This window comes from Chiloscyllium plagiosum, unplaced genomic scaffold (genome assembly GCF_037043375.1).
Source record: "Chiloscyllium plagiosum isolate Xiang-an unplaced genomic scaffold, Cpla_swu_hap1 HiC_scaffold_22, whole genome shotgun sequence".
Lineage (NCBI taxonomy): Eukaryota > Metazoa > Chordata > Chondrichthyes > Orectolobiformes > Hemiscylliidae > Chiloscyllium > Chiloscyllium plagiosum.
This window is the reverse complement of record NW_028270160.1, coordinates 33,257,887-33,278,255: the sequence shown is the minus strand read 5'-3', so window position 1 is coordinate 33,278,255 and position 20,369 is coordinate 33,257,887. Positions and strand designations below refer to the sequence as shown.

The following is a 20,369-nucleotide window of genomic DNA, read 5'->3' as shown; positions in this document are numbered from 1 at the left end:
TCTTTGGAAATCCAAGTATACATCTACAGGTTCAACTTTATCCACCTTGCTTGTCACTTCCACCAATAAGAAACTATTTGAACTTCCTTTGCAAAAAATCATGTTCAGTTTGTCTAATTCTATTATTTATTTTGAAATGTCTTAATATCTCTTCAATAATAGATTCAAGTAGTTTAGTTATGCCAGATGTTAGGTCCTATCATTTCCTGCTTTCTTGATAAATTGTATTACATTTAGTATTTTCTAATCCACAGGGACTCTTTCAGAATTTAAGAAATGATGCAAGATTATAACTAGCATCTTTACTGTCACAACAACTACTTCTTTTAAGAGCCAAGAAGCTTGTCAACATTTGGGTCTTTTAACTGTCCCAGTGCCTTTTACATGATGATGAAAATACTTATGGAAACAACCTTTTTTCATATCTTTTTAAGTGAACATCCCCTCATACTCCACCTATATTTTTTGTTTAAAAAAGGGTCATATCTTTGTTCTTAGAATCTGTCCAATCTTCCGACCTGACACTAATTTTGGGAGTGTTGTACAGTGTTTCTTTCAATTTGATACCATCCATAACTTAACCATAGATTTTGCAATCTTCTCGGAGATTTTTGTCACCAGGATAAATCTTTAGAGTTAGAGTTAAAGATCTTAAGACCTTTTAATTTCATTTCACAGTTAACTTTAGACAATTCTACCCTCATATTCTTACATTGCTTTATCAGGTTAAAACACTAATTGTTATGTTCACAATTCTCATATTTAAAACTGAAAGTGAAACATTATCATGTTTCATCACTATCACCTAAAAGGTTCCTTTACTACAAAGTTATTAATTCTGTCTAATTGCACAGTACCACATCTATAATAGCCTGCTCCCCAAATGGCACCAAAACTTAAGAAGAAATTGGGGTGGCAAAATATAATTAAGATTATACCACAAAAATACACACAGGTTGAAACAAAGAAAAAGACCACCTGGATCAGTCAGTTTGTATTTGGACTTAACTTCCATACAAACAATCCCAATCACACTTCACCATTCTAATCTACTCAATGACAAATTGTTTATCAACCACCAACTCAAAGTGAATGCTAGCCATGCAATTATTTAAAAAAACAAGTTTCTCCTGACCTCTGCTCTAAATCTCTTGCACTTAATCTTGAATAAAAAATAGTTCAGGACAACACTAAGGGAAAAACAAATATTTTAAGTATAATTCAGTGAAAGGAAACAATTCCAGCTAGTTTTAAAAACCCTCCTTGCCCTTTTTAAAAACAAAATGCACAAAACCTAGTAATTCTAAGGGAAGTGATTAGATAAAAGATACCCCTTTATTCAGGGACCATGCCCTGAGGTCCAAGCCTCTTCCATGAGTAGAAACATCCTCTCAGCATTTACCCGGTCATGTGCCTTAAGAATACTGCATGTTTCAATGAGATAATCTTTAATTTTTCTAAAGTCCAGTGAGTAGTGTCCCAACTGTTTAGCCTTAGCTAAGAGAGTACTTTTGCATACCTCGGAGCTTCGCTGTAGAAGAAAAATGATCAAAACTATTCTTAAAATCCTTACCAGTGTGAACAGTCATGCAAGCTGTCATGAAGAGCTTTCCGAAGAACCGAATCTTTATCGTAAATACCCCACGTTGCTTGTAGCACCGAATCAAGCAGGCAGTCACCTGCTGTGCGGTTCCAAAGAGCATATAATCGACTATCCAGCCGGCTTCCTAGCTCCAAGGACCAATTTATAATAGGTGATTCTTCCTCTAATTCTATAAATGTATAAGGATTAAAAACAATACTCTAAACTTAGCTTAAACTATTTGCAAATTCAAGCTTCACAAAAAGGTGCACTTATAAAATAAAACTCATTTACTCGAGAAAGTACCTCTAGTATTTCAGTTGCCAATGATAGGTTTGTAAATCTCAGTACATTTTTTTCCTGAAAAATATGCCTATTAGGTAAAGCAATATGCTGATACTCAATCTTCTGGGAGCATGGATTCACATCTATAAAGCTCTACGAAGTCAGTTCCTATTCAGAGGAAATTAGGTTGCAGCATGCAGTAGTCATGCAATTACCCACATCTTTCATGCACTCATTAAAAGGAACCAACAAACTGCTTTGTTAATGTTCTCAAACAGGTGGTGACCATTTAACTGGATCATTGTTGATCAACCTTAAGAAATCTAATTAGGAACTGGCTCTCTTGTTTTGTGTCTAAACCTAGAAGTATAGATAGAAGAGATTTTCTTGAACCTTCCCATGAGTGCTCTCCCAGTTTCCTTCCTAAAGGGCATTGTTTTAACTATAACAAGTCCCTTCATTTTTTACATCTCAATTAGTTAACCCTCTGGTATTTCATAACCAACCTTTTCACAGTTGCTATTACACACCAATGGACCAGATGGGACTTGAATCTAGGCCTCAAATGAAGCAAAATAAAACATTAAACCCTCTTTCTGTCCACAACATCAAGTTTCAAGTTTCTCCCAAACGCAGTGTAATTTTAAAAAAAATCTAAAGTCATGTCAAAGGCCTAGACAGACTATCTTAGAGCCTCAAAGTTGGCTTTGCCCTGTAACAGAGATTTCCCAAATTCTTCTTACAAGAAGCAGAGACCACTTTAAGCACAGGGAGACCACAGCCTATTATCACTGGACAGCTAATCCAGAGACCCCAGGTAATGAAGCTGGGATCTGGGTTCACATCCTGCCATGGCAGATGGTGGAATTTGAATTCCATAAAAATCTGGAATTAAAAGTCTAATGATGACCATGAATCTATTGTCAATTGTTGGAAAAACCATCTGGTTCACTAGTGCCCTTTAGGGAAGGAAACTGCTAACCTTACCTGGTCTGGCCTACATGTGACTCCAGAAATCCAGCTATGTAGTTGACTCTTAACTGCCCTCTGGGCAATAAATGTTGGCCTAGCCAGCAACACCCTTGTCGTGTGAATGAATAAATTTTAAAAACGTACTTACTTGCCCTTCATTTGAATCCCAATGCCCTAAGTGAAACAGCACATTAACCTTTCACCTGATCTAATACTAGAAGTGTTGAAAGTTTTGACATTGCTCAGAATCAATCATGGAATCTCAACAGTGTGAAAACAGGCCATTTGTCCCAGAGGGTCAGTGTACACTTAAGGAGTGCACCCCCCAAACCTATCCCTGCAACCCTGCATTTACCATGGCCAATCCACCTAACCTACACGTGCTTGGACTGAGAGAGAAAACCGGAACACGCAGAGGAAAGCCACGCAGATATATGGAAGAATGCGTCTTTGTGAAGTTTGCACAGTCACCTGAGGGCAGAATCGAATCTGGGTCCCTGGTGCTGAGAGGCAGCAGTGCTAACCACCGTGCCGCCCAGTAATCCTAGGAAAGAAAGTTGTGAAAACGGACACTCACTATAATTCTGAAACAAATCTAAGTGTAATTCATCAGGAGTGTCATCATTCAATTAGAAATCAGAGGGAAAAACCCACTGAACTGCTGACCTTTCTGTACATCCCGATCAAGCACCTCATCGAATAACTTTTCCTGCACTGATGGTGGCAGATCCTCAATATCTGCAAGAGATAACAGCCAACATTGCATTATACACTATAACCACACAAACAACTCATCCCAAAACCCAAGTCAAATTCATTATTAATCATATAGTTTGGGATAGGTAATGAAATATCTCATCTTTAAAACAGATCAACATTAATTTCTGAAGTCAATTTTATTAATAAACAAAACAAACAGGAAATAGACCAAATATTACTTAACGCTGCATTAAATAAAGTTACACGTTCCATCTTAACTCTGCTTTTCTGACCTGTTTCTATATCCTATAAGTAACATGTGTGCCAAACAAATGCTAGGCAGCTACCATCTCTAATAAGAGACACAGTTGAATCACACGCCTTGATATTCAACGGTGTTACAATCACTGAATTTGTCACATCAATATCTTCAGGGTTACCCATTGACTAGAAACTCAACTGGACTTGTCACATAAACAGAGTGACTACAAGAGCAGGTCAGAGGCGAGGAATACTGCAGCAGGTAACTCACTTCCTGACTCTGCAAGGCACAAGATAGGAATGTGATGGAATACTCAATGCTTGTTTGGATGGGTGCAACTCTAACAATATTCAAGAAGCTTGACACCAAAGACAAAGCAGCCCATTTGATTGCACCACATCCACAAGCATCTACTCTGCACCACTGACCATCAGTAGCAGTAGTGTGCACTGCAAGAATTCACGAAAGATCCTTAAACAGAACCTTCCAAACCCACAACTACTTCCATCTAAAGGTCAAGGGCAGCAGATACATGGGAACACCACAACCTGCAAGTTCCCCTCCAAGCCGCTCTCAATCTTGACATGAAAATATGACTATTCCTTCATTGCTGGGTCAATATCCTGGAATTCTCCCTCACAAATTATTGGTCAACCTACAGCAGATGGATTGCAGTGGTTCAGGAAGGAAGCTCACTATCACCTTCTCAAGGTAACTACGAACAGGCAATAAAAAAGTGTTGGCCAGCCAGTGATGTCCAGGTTCCATAAGCAAATAAGAAAAAAACTCTACAAGTCTCTAAAAAAAGAGCTCTGAATGTACTCACTCATTGAATATCCACATCCTTCTAGGTTACAGAATTCCACCAATGGATGAAACTTGAAGGTACTTTTCATTTCCACCCTAAACAAACAGTCAGTCAATCTGTTATCCTAGTTCAAGGCACTCCAGCCAAGGAAAACAACCTCTTAGCTTCAAGCTCATCAAGAATGTTAGATATTTCAAACAGATAACCTCATTAATTTAAACTCCAGAACATGCAGGCTCATTCTATTAAACTTATTAAATAACTATACTGAAAAAAGTCTACAAGAGCCAAAAGGATAGAAATGAAATAACAAACTTTTTTTTTCTAAGCTCCCAAAACATTCGTCTCTATGACTCTGACTGCATTAGAAGGTCATACAGCATGGAGACAGACCCTTCAGTCTAACACATGCACTGACCAGACATCCCAATTAGGTCTAGTCCCATCTGGCAGCAATTGGCCCTTTAAACCCTCCTTATTCATATACCCATCCAGATGTCTTTTAAATTTTGGAATTGTACCAGCTCCATGACTTCCTTAATAGTTCATTCCAAACACACACCACCCTTGCGTGAAAAGGTTACGCATTGGGTCATTTTTAAATCATCTCAAAACCCATGCTCTTTAGTTTTAGATAACTCCACCTTAGGAAAAGGCTGTACACCCTATCCATGTCACTGATGATTTTATAAACCTCTAAAGGTCACCCCTAAGTCTCCAACACTTTAGGGAAAATATCCCCAGGATAATCACCCCTTACCTATAGCTCAAACATTCCAGTCCCAGCAACTTCTTTGTAAATCTTTTCTGCAAACTGTCACGTTGCACAACATTATTCTTATAGAAGGGAGACCAGAATTGTAAACAATATTCTAAAAGTGGCCTCAGCAAAGTCCTGGACAGCCACAACATGACCTCCTAACTCCTGTACTCAATACTCTGAACAATCAAGGCAAACGTGCCAAACACCTTTTGTCACTACTGTCTACTTTTTTTTAGATTACTTAGTGTGGAAACAGGCCCTTCGGCCCAACAAGTCCACACCGACCCGCCGAAGCATAACCCACCCATTCCCGTACATTTACCCCTTTTACCTAACATTACAGGCAATTTAGCATGGCCAATTCACCTGACATGCACATCTTTGGACTGTGGGAGGAAACCGGAGCACCCGGAGGAAACCCACGCAGACACGGGGAGAACGTGCAAACTCCACACAGTCAGTCGCCTGAGTCGGGAATTGAACCCGGGTCTCTGGCACCGTGAGGCAGCAGTGCTAACCACTGTGCCACCGTGCCGCCCACACGGCTCTACTTTCAAGGAATTGTGCACCTGCACCCATAGGTCTCTTTGTATGGCACCCTATCATTGTGTACAAGTCCCACCCTGATTTGCCTTACCAAAATGAAACACCTCACACTTATCTAAATTAAACTCCATCTGCCACTCCTCAGCCCATTGGCCCATCTTATCAAGGTCCCATTGTACTCAGAGGTAACCTTTTCATTGTGCACTACACCACCTATTTTGGTATCATCTGCAAACTTAATAACCAAAGCTCCTGTGTTCACATCCAAATCATTCATATAAATGCCAAAAAGCAGTAGACCCAGCACTGATCCATGTGGCACACCATTATTTTTCAGACCGGAGGCCTGTGACCAATCTTCCACCACCACCCTCTGTCGCCTACCTTTGAGCCAGTTATCTTTTCATAGATAGCATCAGCTAAGGCTCAGTTGTTAATAACCATGCCTCTCCGCCACAAGGCTCTGGTTTCAAATCCACTTCAGGGAGTTGAATATAAAGTCAAAGCAGATACTCAAGTGTGGCACTGAGAGAGTGCTCAGCCATTGGCGAGGGCTGTTCTTCGCTTAAGATTTAAACTGAAGCAGCATCTGCCTGCTCAAGTGGGTGGAAAAAATCTGACTGAATTTAGTGACAAGTGGAGAGGGAATGTTGTGTGTCCTGGCCGACATTTATCCTTCAATATCTATGATATTGCTGCTTATGGGATCACACTGTGGGGGTATTGGTTGCAATGCTTCCTATGTTACAAAAGAACAGCCTCCTAAAATACCTCAAAATGCTTTGCAACTTGAAATACCCAGTGGTCATGAAAAGTACTGTATAATGCAAGTGTGTCAACATAATCAACATCTAAACTAGTGCCTGTTGACATGAATAATTCTGCCAGCACCTTAATTTCCAAGCAGGATTCCTAAATCTAATTTCTGAACGAGCCAGTTGTATGGCAAAATAATGAAAAAAATTCAGGACAACGTTACACGTGCAGTTTGGCCCTCCCTGTTCCAAACTGGAACATGCATAACTTAAATTCAGGGCTGTTAACATAACCAATAAATATAAATTAGATTTTAGAAACATGATAAATTGGTAACTCAACAGAGTTTACTTCTCCAACCTTGTGTCAACCTATTTCAAACTTCAATGCATCAAGTACAACGCAAATTGTAATATTCTAAATTGTAGGAGCTTAGAATGTACTTAGATAACTTAAATCTTATAAATCTCTCAATTCTTGCATTTACAGCTGAAGAACAAACATATTTCAATTAGCTCTTGACGAGGCTATTATATTTAGTATAAGTTCTTTCCCTTCTGATAATAAACACACACTGATTTTTAAATTTATTTTATTCATTTATCAATTTTGAATAGGAGCTGGAAACGACTGATGGACTTTGGGACATGTTGGGTTAAAAGAAAAGATCAGTTAAGCTTTAATTTGAGAGACCAAACCTGAGACTAATGCAGGAGTATCCTTGATTAAAATGTTCTACCAGACGAAGTCCCATCCTCCCCCCTCCCCCACCGAGCCAGTTAATTTATATTAATGACAAAAAGCAGTGAACCCAGGATCAATTCTTGCAGCACACCACTGGTCACAGGCCTCCAGTCCAAACAACCACATCAGACTGACTCTTATCTTCAAGCCAACTTTGTATCCATGTACTTATTTCTCCTTGTATTCCATGCAATCTAACCTTGCTAACCTGTCTACCAAACAGTACCTTGTCAAATGTCTTGCTGAAGTCCATTTAGATCATGTCCACCACTCTGTCTTCATTAATCTACTTTGCCACTTATTCAAAAAAAAACTCAATCAAGTTAGTGATACATGATTTCCCACCCACAAAGCCATGTTGACTATTCCTCATCAGTTCTCACCTTTCCAAATACATGAAAATCCTTTCCCTCACAATTCCCTCCAACAACTTGCCCACCACTGATATCAGGCATACCAGTCTATGATTACCTGGCTTTTCCTTACCCCCTTTCTTAATTAGTACCACATTAGCCAACCGCCAGCTTCTGACACCTCACCTGTGGCTATCGATGATACAAATAGGTCAGCAAGGGGCCCAGCAATCACTTCCCTAGCTTCTCACAGAGTTTGAGGGCACACCTGATCATAGCATAGCAATAGTGGTAATAACTTCAATCCAGTTTCCAACTTGACGTTTTGTACATGTGGATGTTTAAAAGATATTTCACCATGCCCCTCATAATTTTGTAATATTGCTATGCTATGAATAGTCAATCTTTGTTAATTCAGACAAACAGATTAAGGACTAATGTACCCAATAAATCTAATCACTGCAACTACAATAAATAGAGCTGTTCCCCTTGAGTATTTTTACTGTTTTAATATTTGCTTTTGGCTTTTATCTGCAGGATCATTTCCACTTGGTTTGATAAACATTACTGGAATGTTGTACCAAATGTGTTAGGATAGTACACAAGCTTAATTACTGGTTACATCACCACAAAAGGATTAAAAACAGAGTTGGAGGTAAGATGAAGTAAATCAGCTACAAATTAGGGGTATCTGGCTTAAGTTTTCAAGTATGCAAAAGGCTAGCCAACAAGACTTGAAATTAGTGTATCAATCATATCCAACATTCCCCTCCTTCAAACCTTAATGAGAACAAAGTATACAATAATTAAAACATGCCAATTCCTTTCAATGGTTTAAAAATTAACCCTAGAACATTACTACAAGCAAGAAATATACTTCCGAAGTCATTCTGCAGTGCATGGGGAATACGATAAAATTAATAACTATTTAAATTCCGCATCACTTTTCATAAGTACTAGATTAACCAAATCTACATTTAAATGCAGAAGTAATGCAAGTCTGTGATTTTAGAGATTTATTTAGCCATTCAACATAACTGTCCTAAGTCTAAAGTCATAATCCTCTTTTCATCTTGCATATAGCGCAAATCTAACTTTTCATAACTGGGCCAAGTCACTACTAAATGTGCTAGGATGATTATCTTACAATTGAATTTCAATTTGTGTTAACCTATCCAGAAACATTTTAAACTCCACCCTTACTCCAGCAGAATTGCGATTCTGATGATTTTACTGTTTTGTATATTAACTGACAACACAATAGAATGCTTAAACACCCATAAAGAAAACAGTTAACTTGAAGAAACCAATTGGAGATACTGAGAGGGTAGAAGTGAATTTAAAGGCACTGTGAAAGCTTCAGTATGTTTACACAAAAAGCTCAAAATTCAACTGCCAAACATAATTTTGCACGATTAAGATTTCCTTAATCTCACTACCTATTCAAACATGAAGGGTTGCTTGGCCTCTCCCTAAGGCAATAGATATTCTTTAATGACGAGATGACTTTAATCATGACAATGCCAAAGACAAAACATGCACAGAAATAAGCATATCCAGACAAGGATACAGATGAACTGAGGATTCATTTTAGTTTATCTAAATACCAAACGTTGGTTTTCATGTTACATTTTGATTCAGCAGAATTAAAATTGGGCTAATGTCATAAAATGATTTTCCATATAACTTGTGAATGAATATCTAAAAAAATAAGATTTATTTCTAATACTTAAAAGAAGACTGTTGCATTGATCATGGGGAAACTAAGCACAGTCTCCACTTTACCCATCAACATTCTTGCTTTATTCCTACTGAGGAGTCTTTATATATCTATTTTCCTTGGCGTAATTACTCATGCTAAATACAAAGCTGATATCTTTCAACAGCATAGCCTGAGGGGTTATATGTTTCTATTTGAGTTGTGTTTTAGCTTATTTGCAATATTTTGTTTTACAGGTGTTATTGTGCAAATAGGAGCTTGGTGCTTGATTTTGTAGATTGCAAATTCTCAGAGTATTATGTACTTTCCTGGCAGGTGCTATGCATTTGCCCATGATAGCTGAGGGTTAGTCACTGAGTTGGTTTTTCTTTGGAGTGCACTGTGGCTACAGCCATTAGTATGGCTATTAATGCTACTGACCGCGAGAGCGGGAAGTGGGCTGAAATGATGTTTATTACACGAAAATATATATGAAAATCCGGCCAAAGATAGAAATTGTTGGAAAACCTCAAACAGATAGGGCGGCATCTGTGGAGAGAAAACATTTCATGTTTTGGGTCTAGTGACCATCTTCAGAATTTCTTCTGATTTCCAGCATCCACAGTTCTTTAGGTTTTTTAAAAATGCTGCTAGCTGTTGAAGACAAAGTTAAAACAGGTCCTCAAGCAGTTCCAGGATTTGAAACTAAATATAGAGTGGTGTGGGACAGTGGGGAAGAGGTTTAAAAAAAAATCTTAGAAGTTGAGCTTTTTAGTTGAAAATTGGCATATTCTAACCTTATCAGCATAAATGGTCGAGTGGGAAAAAGGCATTTATCAAATGCTACAGATGTGTTATGGCGTTATTACATAGTACAGATCTCTCAAAATGCTACTTAGCATTTACAAAATCGACAGTATAATGCAAAGTAGTATTCACAAACAAACCTATAATCCCTGAGAGCACATGAAAAGTGATTGTAATACCATATCTCATTAATATTTTGAGCATTATTTTGATGGAGAGTTCCAAACTCTGCTAACAAATAGTAAATGTTCATTTGCAGCACAGCCAGAATAAAATTATTCAAGAGGAAGATGTCAAGAACTGAGAGCATGAAATATAGTTCTAGAATGAGGAAGCATTAGAAACAGGGTCTTAAGCTTGCAAGCATTCAAATGGACAAGACATAGAATGGGAGAATGGAATCCAGCTGGATTAGGGAGGAGATGAGGTTATCCCATTTGCTGATACCATTCCTGACATGTAGAGTGCAATTTGCTCAAGTCTATGACCAGTAGCTAACAACTCCATTAAATAAATTAAAATTACTTTGGAAATTATAAAATGGTGAGTGTTCTAAGTTTTAAAATTGAGCAATTCTCTTAAACCTCAAACATATTTCAGAAGGTTGTTTAATTGAATAAAGTGACAAAAGATTTAAATTGCATCGATAAGCTTCCTTATCCAATTTATTACGTATAATAGCTGTACCTAAGTAGTTCATGACAGCACTTCTTGGTAAAATGTTAGTACTTAAATGGAAATAAAACCTCCTGAATTTAAACCACGATTCCTTTTCAACACCTGTATGTATTTCACAAAAATGACAGTGTAATGAATTACTTCAAAGCCTGGGTCTAAATTCTACACTAGCAGCCTAACACCTGAAGTGCATTTCATTGATTAGTACACGAAGTGAAGAGCTGCTAAATTCTCATCAAAACCACACACCACCTCCCTTCCACTTGCAAGCCGTATAAGATTGTACACCTTTCTAACCTAATGCCACATTGACAAAGATATACTCAAAACCTGCTGTTTGGCAAAAACAAAAACTTTCCAGTCGTAAGACAACTTGAGAACAGAGATTGAATAATGCAATAATACTTTGAATGTTTTCTTCAACATTAAACAACTTAAGTTGCAAGGAATTGTTTTCTTTTGTGAGTTGAAAGAGTTGGCATACTCTGATCTGTCAGGTGGCACATCCAAATGCAATCTTATAGCTCATTTCAATGCTTCTGACACCAAGTAGCTCATCATGCCAACATGTGGATGCAATTATAAGTCAGTTACATTGGGTCCAAAGTCATACACAGGTCAGCCTGGGCAAGGAAGGCATATCCTCAAGGAAAACACATAGATAAACTCCATGGTTGTCCATTCTTGGCTCCAAAACTCAACATCGCATAATAGCTACCTGAAGGCCTACAAAAAGTATCAATGCTGTTTGAGACAGATTCCTTGTGTCAGTAAAGAAGACAAGTGTTCAGACATCAATACCCATGAAGGAGCCAACAGCAACTGCACGGAGGCCATAATCATCCAAAACCAAATCAGTAGGGCCGGAAACATGCATGGGATGCCACTGTTCCGTCTACTAAAGCAAATCATCTGCACCCAGTTCAAGGAAGTCACTTGAGTACAAAGGAAGGGTTACAAAGACTCACTGAATACTTCCTTCAAGAAATGCAACGTAGATGTCAATTTTTGGGAGACCCTCACTCAGAAGGACTATACTTGCAGGAACCTCTTGTATGAAGAGACAATTCTTTGAGATATCCTGTCAACAAGAGGAAAGAAGAAAAGGGAATGGAATGTCAGCGAGCCTGGATATACCTGCTAAGTGCATGATCAGAAATGAGGCTCTAGGATAGGGTGCAGTTTTGCATGGACCCACTGAATCTATGACCGTGACATGGAATTTCTAGGTGGACAATCATACTCGTTAGCAAGTGATTACCAATGACTTAACTTTTACTCCATTATCCAAATTCAAATTCCCCAGCTGCCATGGTGGGATACAAATTCTGCAGTCATAACTACTTTGCCAAATCAGCTTTTCAAAAAAAAAACACAACCTTCTTCAAAGGTAAGGGAACAATCATTGAGGCCAATAATCATTGCTCAATTTGCTCAAAACTATTGAATAAAATTTACAGCCCCCTATATCACTAGATCTGGCGTTGCAGTTTTCATCCACTGGCAACGTGGAGAGGGATGTGGAGGAAAACCTGTCCAAATGGAACTCCAGCAGCAGGGCAAATACAAATCAAACAACATCTGTGACATGAGGTCAGGACTAATTACTGCAACAGTAATCTTACAATAGTATGTTGATTCATCTCACTTCAAATGGCTCAGGGATCTCAATAATTCTGCTATTGCAATTTGTCACAGCACTGGTAGATTCCAAGTGTGCAATTCAGTTGAAGGGAAGGAAAAAAAACAAGGTAATTAAACAGTACCAAGGCAGTAAATCAGTGACAAGTTTTCTCTTTGTATCGCAGGTGAGCTGAATCTAATCACCCAGACAACTACTTTAGCGTGTATCAGCTTATTCAAAGATTGGGGATCAGTTATTTCTGTATGGCTCAGCTATGAATTAAATAAATGCACCATGGCATCTTAAATGCTTAACATTCTAATGTCTTGGTTTAATCTGTTAAAACATTTTAAAAGTTTACTTTTTGTTTGAATATGATCAAAACTTTTCAATCAGCCACTTTCTATGATGTTTGGTTTGTGGTGGTGCTCCCATTGAAAACAAAAGAGGCAAACTGTGCCAACATGTGAACAACCATGAAGCAAATGACCAATTTGTTTCTGGCATTAATTGTAAAGCCCACATTTATAATGCTTTCATAAATGCAGCCAGTCCCAAGCATTTACAAACAATGAAGTACTTGTAAATTGCCAGCACTGTTCTAACATGGGAAATATGACAGCCAAATTGTGTGCAGCAAGGTCCCATACGTAACAATTACAAACCAGATAATATCTCTCACAAATTGGGGATAACTATCCAGATATTAATGGTGCCATAGTATATTTGACATCCACCTGAACAAGTACATGGTGCTGACTTAAAGGACTGACTTTTTTACATGGATCACAGCATTGTACAATATGCGAGCACCGCAGCTGTCATCATTAGTGTCCTTGCAGCTGTTGACAGCACAACAAAAGTTTCTCAACATGATTGATGCAGTTGGGAGAGAGTGAGGACTTCAGATGCTGCACCACACAGTAGAGTGTGTGGTGCTGGAAAAACACAGCAGGTCAAGCAGCATCCAAGGAGCAGCAGAATCAATGTTTCAGGCATAAGCCCAAAAGACGCTGATTAATGCAGTTCTCTTGTTCAGGAGTTTATTTCTTCGTTGAAAGTGATGTCAGCAGCTGGAGTGCCTGAACTTTTCGACATTCCGCCATCTCCCTTTTCAAGATTTTTTTTGTTTTTAGCCACTCAATATTTCTTCTATAGCATACATATATTTGACTATGCCTTTGTTGTGCCTTATAATGTGAACATACAAATTAGGAGTAGGTGGCTATTCCATTCTAGAACATGCTTCACCATTGAAAAATACTGCACCGTTATCTCAATTCCACCTTTCCATCTACCCGAGCGGTCTTTGAATGTGCCTTTACATGCTGAGGGACTGTATTGTTTTCTTTACTGAAGTTATTAACTTCAAATAAAGAGAAAAATCACTGCAAAGCTTCCTGCTGAGGTTAATGGCTGGTAAGAGAAAGTGTCAAATACAAACAAGCTAACTATTATACGACAGTGCTACAATTCTAAATTTTCTCTCATATCTAAACTCAATCATTTGTTCTACATTGTACTTTTCATCAAATCTAATTGCTCCTTTCATTAAAAGGTTGACACATGACAACATTTTAAAACACACCCATCGAAATGCTAGGATACCTGCAGGCAATGTAAATGTCACCAGATCAGTGAGGAAGTAACAGGCAAAGTCTCCCTTGCGTTGATGAAGGGATGCAGCTATTTCACGACGTATCTGTTCAGTAAGCTCTGGGCATACCATAGCAGGTATACACTTGGCAGCTTGTTGAGACACCTATAGAAAAAAATAGGGAGAATAAAAGGCACTAAATAGGCAAACAAAATATATATCAGAACTGAAATGAACGTACTGATATACACATTCAAGAATTTCCAATGCAACATTTACTTTTCTCATTGTTTACATTACAAATATAGTCAGAGAGAAAAGCATCACCCTTCAACTTTCACTGTAATCTTAGATTGTACCTCTTATACAAACCACTCAACACTTAATTTTAAAGAAATTTATTTGGCATTAGAACACTCCTAGGATATATACAAAGAATAACAATGAAAACCAAATTCAGATGTTCAAAAATGTTATTTCCTTTGGAAGCACAATTCAAAGATACCTTAGGCTTGGTTAAGCTCATATGAAATCAGTTTTTTTATTTTCCTATGCAAAACTACTTTTTGTTAATATTTTCGTGGGCTATGAGTATCACAGGTGAGGCTTACATTTTTGTCCATTTGTAATTATGCTTATGAAATGATTTGGAGGTGGCGGTGTTGGATTGGGGTGTACAAAGTTAAAAATCACAACACCAGGTTATAGTCCAACAGATTTATTTGGAAGCACTAGGTTTCAGAGCACTGCTCCTTGATTAGGTGGTTGTTGTCCACCTGATGAAGCAGGGCTCCGAAAGCTAGTGCTTCCAAATAACCTGGTGTGTGATTTTTAATTTTATGCTTATGAAAGTGGGACAGGGCCTGCTCCTCAAAAGGCTGAAGTCCATCTGGTGTAAGTACACCTACAGCATTGTTGGGAAGGTAATTCCAGGATTTTGATTTACTGAAGGAATACCAAAATAGGTTTGGAGGATAGTTGCTACTGGTGATGTCCTACGAGTCTAGTACTCATGCCCATCCATGTGGTATAGGTCAGGTTTGGAAACTGCTTTACTGAAGATTTGACAAGTCGCTGTGGTGCATCTTGTATTTGGTACTCACTGGTACCACCACATTGGGAGGCGAAGAATTAAGTGTTCAAGTTGGTGAAGAGGTACTAAATCAACAGACAGCATTATCCTGGATGGCGTTGAATTTCTTAAATGCAATCAGACCTGTATCCATCAGGCTTTGGGGAGCCAGGTGGTATGTAGGTTACTCACCTCCAAACTCCCATTCTACTCTTGTAGCCACAATAGTTTTACAGTTGGCCCACTTCAGTTTCTAGTCAAATGGTGGCCACAAGAGTATTGACAGTAGGGAGTCAGCAATGGTAATACACTAAATATCAAGAGATGATAGTTGGATTCTCTGTTGGTGATGGTCATTGCTTGGCACTTGCATGCATAAGTGTCACTTGCCTCTTATGATCCAAATCCCAAAATGTCATCCATCTATTGCTATGCACACAGACAGAGACTACATCATTACCTAACTAGTAGAGAATGGTGCTGAAGAAAATGCAACCCTCAGTAAACATCCCTACTTCCACCATCACAAGGTCAGGAGGATTAATTATGAAATAGTTCAAGATATTTGGGCCTTGGACAATAGGGAGAAATAGTGGGATAATTTTGTGGTGCAGTGGTAGCATCCATATTCTGAACCAGGAGGCCTAGATTAAAGCCCCATCTGCTCAGGACGGGTAATAACATTTCTGAACAGGCTGATTAGAGAAACACCTAGGGGAGATGGCGGGTTCTTGTAGTTCAGTAGTAGCTTCCCTTCTTTTGAGCTGAGGGGCCCAGCTTCAAGTCCAACAGTGCTCAAAAGTGTTATAACATCTCTGAACAGGATAATTACATAATATAGAAGGAGAAATGGCAGAGGAATTGCTGGCACAGTACTAGCACCCCTACCAAGCCAGGAGGCCTGGGTTCAAGTCCTGCCTACTCCTGAGCTGTGTAATAACTTTCTTGAACAGTTAGAAAATATCCAAGGCCAAGATGGTAGGGACTCATGTAATCCTCGTTCAAGTCTCATCTCCTGCAGGAATGTGTAATAACATCTGTGAACCAAGTGCCGTTGAGGTAATATCCCTGGACTAGTAGTCCAGAGGCCCAAGGTGAGGGTTAGGGACATGTAGCCAGCTGGCAGAATTTTAAATTCAATTAATCTAGAAACAAAAGTTCCTCTCAGGAATGGTAACAGTGAGACCAATGGTCATAAAAACCCAATGGTGCAAAAATGCCCTCCAGGGAAGGAAATCAGCCATCCTTTTGGTCTGGCTCACGCGAAATGTGGCTGACTCTTAACTCTCCTTTGAATTGATCCAATAAACCACTCTGTACAAGGTCAATTATGCTTAAGCACCAAATGGTGACCTTGCCAACTACAACCACATCTAAAAAGAGCTCAGGACGAACTCTTGCAATTATGCCTCTGAAAGGATATGAATGACTTCTAATGACCACAATCAACACCTTTCTTGCTCTGCAAAACTCCAACCAAAGGATAGTTTTCTCCCCAGTTTTGTCACAACTCCGATGACACCTTCGATCAAATGCTACCCAGGTGTCAAAGGCAAAAGCAGTCACTGACTTCACCTCTTTTGTTCACATTTTGACTAAGGCTGCAGTCAGCAGCTGTGACCTTGGTGAAATCCAAACTGAGCATTAATGAGGAAGTTTTTGGTAACCAGTGATATCCGATAGCACTGTCAACATCTTCTATCACTCTGCTCATGCCTGAGAGAAAGTGGATGGGGCAGCAATTGGCCAAAATTGCCTTTTGTGGACAGGACAATTTCCACATCATGGGTACATTCCAGGATACAGCAAACTTTGTTTTAACCAGCATCTTCAATTAAATTATATCCCTAAAATACCAAGAGTCTTCTGTATTATTTCAATCTTCGCAATATCAGAGTCGTCATTTGAGGGAACACGAGAGAAGACTCTGCCAGCAAGTTTTATTTAAGGCAAAGTTGCATTATTATTTAAGTGATTTATGCTGTAAATAAAGTCTAACAGTGATGTTTATACCCCTTACATTACGTTTCTACTACTTAGTGTGCGTTTCGACATTGATTATATGGACCTCTTGATTAACTGGAACATTCGATCAACCAGCACATTCCTGGTCCCATAGGTGCCGGTTAATAAAAGGTTTGCTATACTTCAACAGCTTGGCCATTGGTGCCATTTGTCCTGGCATTCAACACTACTATTATGTTGTCCATGCCCATTACATTTCCAGCATCAACAAACTGAAGGCACTGTATATCTTGTGAAGTTGACGGTTGGCATTAATGATGGGAATCTCAGGTGGTGGCCAAAGTGGACCATTTGCTTAGCACTTCTGACAGATGATGGTTACAAATGCTCTAAATCTTGTCCTTTGCACTGACATGTCAGGCTTTCACTTGTCACAACTACAGTTTGGCATGTCAATGTCTGCTACTGGTACGCCCTCTTGCATCCTTCAAAGAAGGCCCCTACATAGATTCTAATGGTAAAATGGAGCTATGCCAAGCTATGAGGTTATAATGCACCAATCAATACAATGCTAATGATCCTCAGCACATTATGGGCGCTCAGATTTGAGCTCCTACATCTTTCTAATCCATCTTATTTCATACAGTGGTAACACCACATAACAGAGGGTATGTTTACTGTAAAATGGGAATTTACATTAAAAAGGAGCATGCAGTAGTCACACTGCTCTGTACTGTCATTGATGAATATATTGGTGAAGACAAAGACTCATGTTTGCCTCACCATCTGCCACATGTCCAAGTCTGGCAGATATGTCTCTTTTCGGAGGATTCAAGCAATATAGTCAGCAGTGACACCACTAAGTCATTTTTGATGATGGATATCAAACCACACTCCCACACTCAACAACCAACCATCCACCACCCAAGTACAGTCTGTGCTCATCCCACCCTCAGATGCTTCAAGTTGTGCCCAAGATGAATGAGTGCTTATTCATCAGTTGAGGAATGGCAGCAAATATTCTTTACCACATCTGATGTGATGCCATGAGACTATATGAAGTCCAGCATCAATATCAACAACTCAGAATAAATCCCTGTTGAATGGTTACAACTATTCCATCACCTCTGCTATTTTGGTCCTGCAATAGGTTGTATCTAGGGATGCTGATGTCCAGGCTATTAGCTGTAAAATGACTCGAGTGACTATTTCAGGCTTTTTGTTGGACTAGTCCGAGACTGCTCTCTCCCTTTATGTGTAAACCCAAGATGTCACCAAGAAGGAATTTCCAGTGTTGACAGGGAACGGTATTATTCTTTACTGCGCCAGTCATTCCAACTTTACTTCTTTCAACTGCTCCGCCAATGAGTAGCTTGCTGGGCCATCTTTGAGAACAGTTAGAAGTCAAGTACATGATTGTATGTTTGAAGTCATTTTCAGATAAGGACATTTCTTTCATTCAAGAACATTAAACGAACATGATTTGTTAAAAGAAAACAGCGATGACAGTTTCATGTTATTATCTCGACTTTGGAATTTAAATTTGTTAAATTTAGTTTTATTGAAATTCCATTGGCTGGTATAGTGGGAAAGCTTGGGCCTCCAGATTAGGCTAGTCCAGGTTCATCACTGTGCCATCTCGCATGTGTTAGACAAGTAGCATGAATTAAGTAGATTCTGCCACTTTGGATTTAGACTACTGCCCTCACTACTTTTGAATTACAAAAATCTCTTGGTACTTACTATATTAGGCTTAACCTCAAACTGCAAGGATTCATTTGACATCAACCCGTAGTTTTCCTAAATAGAAATAGAAAAGAAATGGTAGAACTATTAGGCTAACTCACCTCCGTCAACAAAATTGCCAACATGTCCTGTCTCTGAAAACGGATAGCAAGGTGTACTAGGGTGTAACCTACATCAAAAGCTGAAGGACGATTCAACAAGCGCACTTCATCTGATACAAGTTGCCGAGCAATATCACTTCCTGATGACTTGTAAGCTTCTACTGCAGCCAGATCCCCTTCTACGACTCCTGGCGGACACAAAGCATGCTCGATTCAAGTTACCTGTTTCAATATTGCTACACAGTACAACCTACAATATATATCACATATATAAGAGTTTACATATATCACAGGGCCTCGAACTCAGAACATAACTTCAATATATTTAAGTTTTTACAACTACTGGACAACATTTGCCACCATCTGTACTTTTGCCACATTTTAGTGGGACTCAGCAGCTTTATGCAAGTAACAATTGTTAATAAGTATTACAATTTTCAAACATGAAATTTTTAAGTTATAGCAAAAAACTCTAAATCTGACAATAAATCAGAGATGTATAATAAGTGGCCAAACTCTAGAAAATTATTAGCATGCAAGTCTGTGGATGAGATCTCCAGCAGATCATTACATTTCAAGCAAATCAGGCAAAACAGTTATAGCCATGATAATTTGCTGCACAACATCTGCCAGTAGCCTTTAAGTATCACTTACTAAAATATGACTTTTGTATTTCATTAACAGGGAAGTGAGGAAAGATGAAAGGACACAGCAACTTTAACATAATCACACAGTTTTAACATGGAAAAAATTCACATCAAGATTCCTTAATTTAATTCTTGGGGTAAAGTTGTAAGAGTTTGTCTAATTTAGTTTGCATTGCTTAACAGTAATTTTTATTTCCTTATTTTAGAGAGGCCTAAGTTTTCCTTCTCTATTAAACAGTCCATGAAAAGTTTTGAACTTGGATAAAACATTTCTCTCAAGTTATTTGGTAAAAATTAAGAGGTTTTTTTATGAAGAGAAAATTTGAAGGAACGTCAAGCGAATACAAGGTCTCAATACGCAAGCATTTTAGATCAACAGATAGCAAACATCAACACAAATGACCACGATTGCCCGAAAAATGAATGCCATGGCCCCTCAGCAAAAGTGACCATCCAAATGACCAAAATCAACACCTCTAATAAGCTTGCTTATTGCCCCATCACCATTTCCTTTTGTCTGGCACCAACATGGCTTTGTCAATGTTTTCTCTCCCATCTTCAACCTGCCTTTTTATTATTTCTCTTACAATTAGCAGAAGACTTGTTCAAGCCATCTTGAACTTGGCACAGGCTTTTGCCCGAAACGTCAATTTCGAAGCTCCT

At 38.7% G+C, this 20,369-nt stretch overlaps 1 protein-coding gene across 3 annotated transcripts in view; it reads right to left on the bottom strand.

Annotated features, from left to right (window-relative positions):
- The window catches only part of LOC122561150 (ubiquitin thioesterase ZRANB1), a 59,623-nt gene that overhangs the window by 14,428 nt on the left and 24,826 nt on the right, over window positions 1-20,369 (bottom strand). The window contains exons 3-7 of one of the 3 annotated variants that reach the window (XM_087998935.1): window positions 19,132-19,247; window positions 18,956-19,012; window positions 14,187-14,340; window positions 3,506-3,577; window positions 1,574-1,772 (exon numbers count right to left, since the gene is read on the bottom strand). In XM_087998935.1, coding sequence (XP_087855061.1) covers window positions 1,574-1,772; window positions 3,506-3,577; window positions 14,187-14,340; window positions 18,956-19,012; window positions 19,132-19,247 — 598 coding nt within the window. Of the gene's footprint in view, window positions 1-1,573; window positions 1,773-3,505; window positions 3,578-14,186; window positions 14,341-18,955; window positions 19,013-19,059; window positions 19,248-20,369 lie in introns of all 3 variants that reach the window. The other 2 variants (XM_087998934.1, XM_087998936.1) reach the window with 2 other exon arrangements.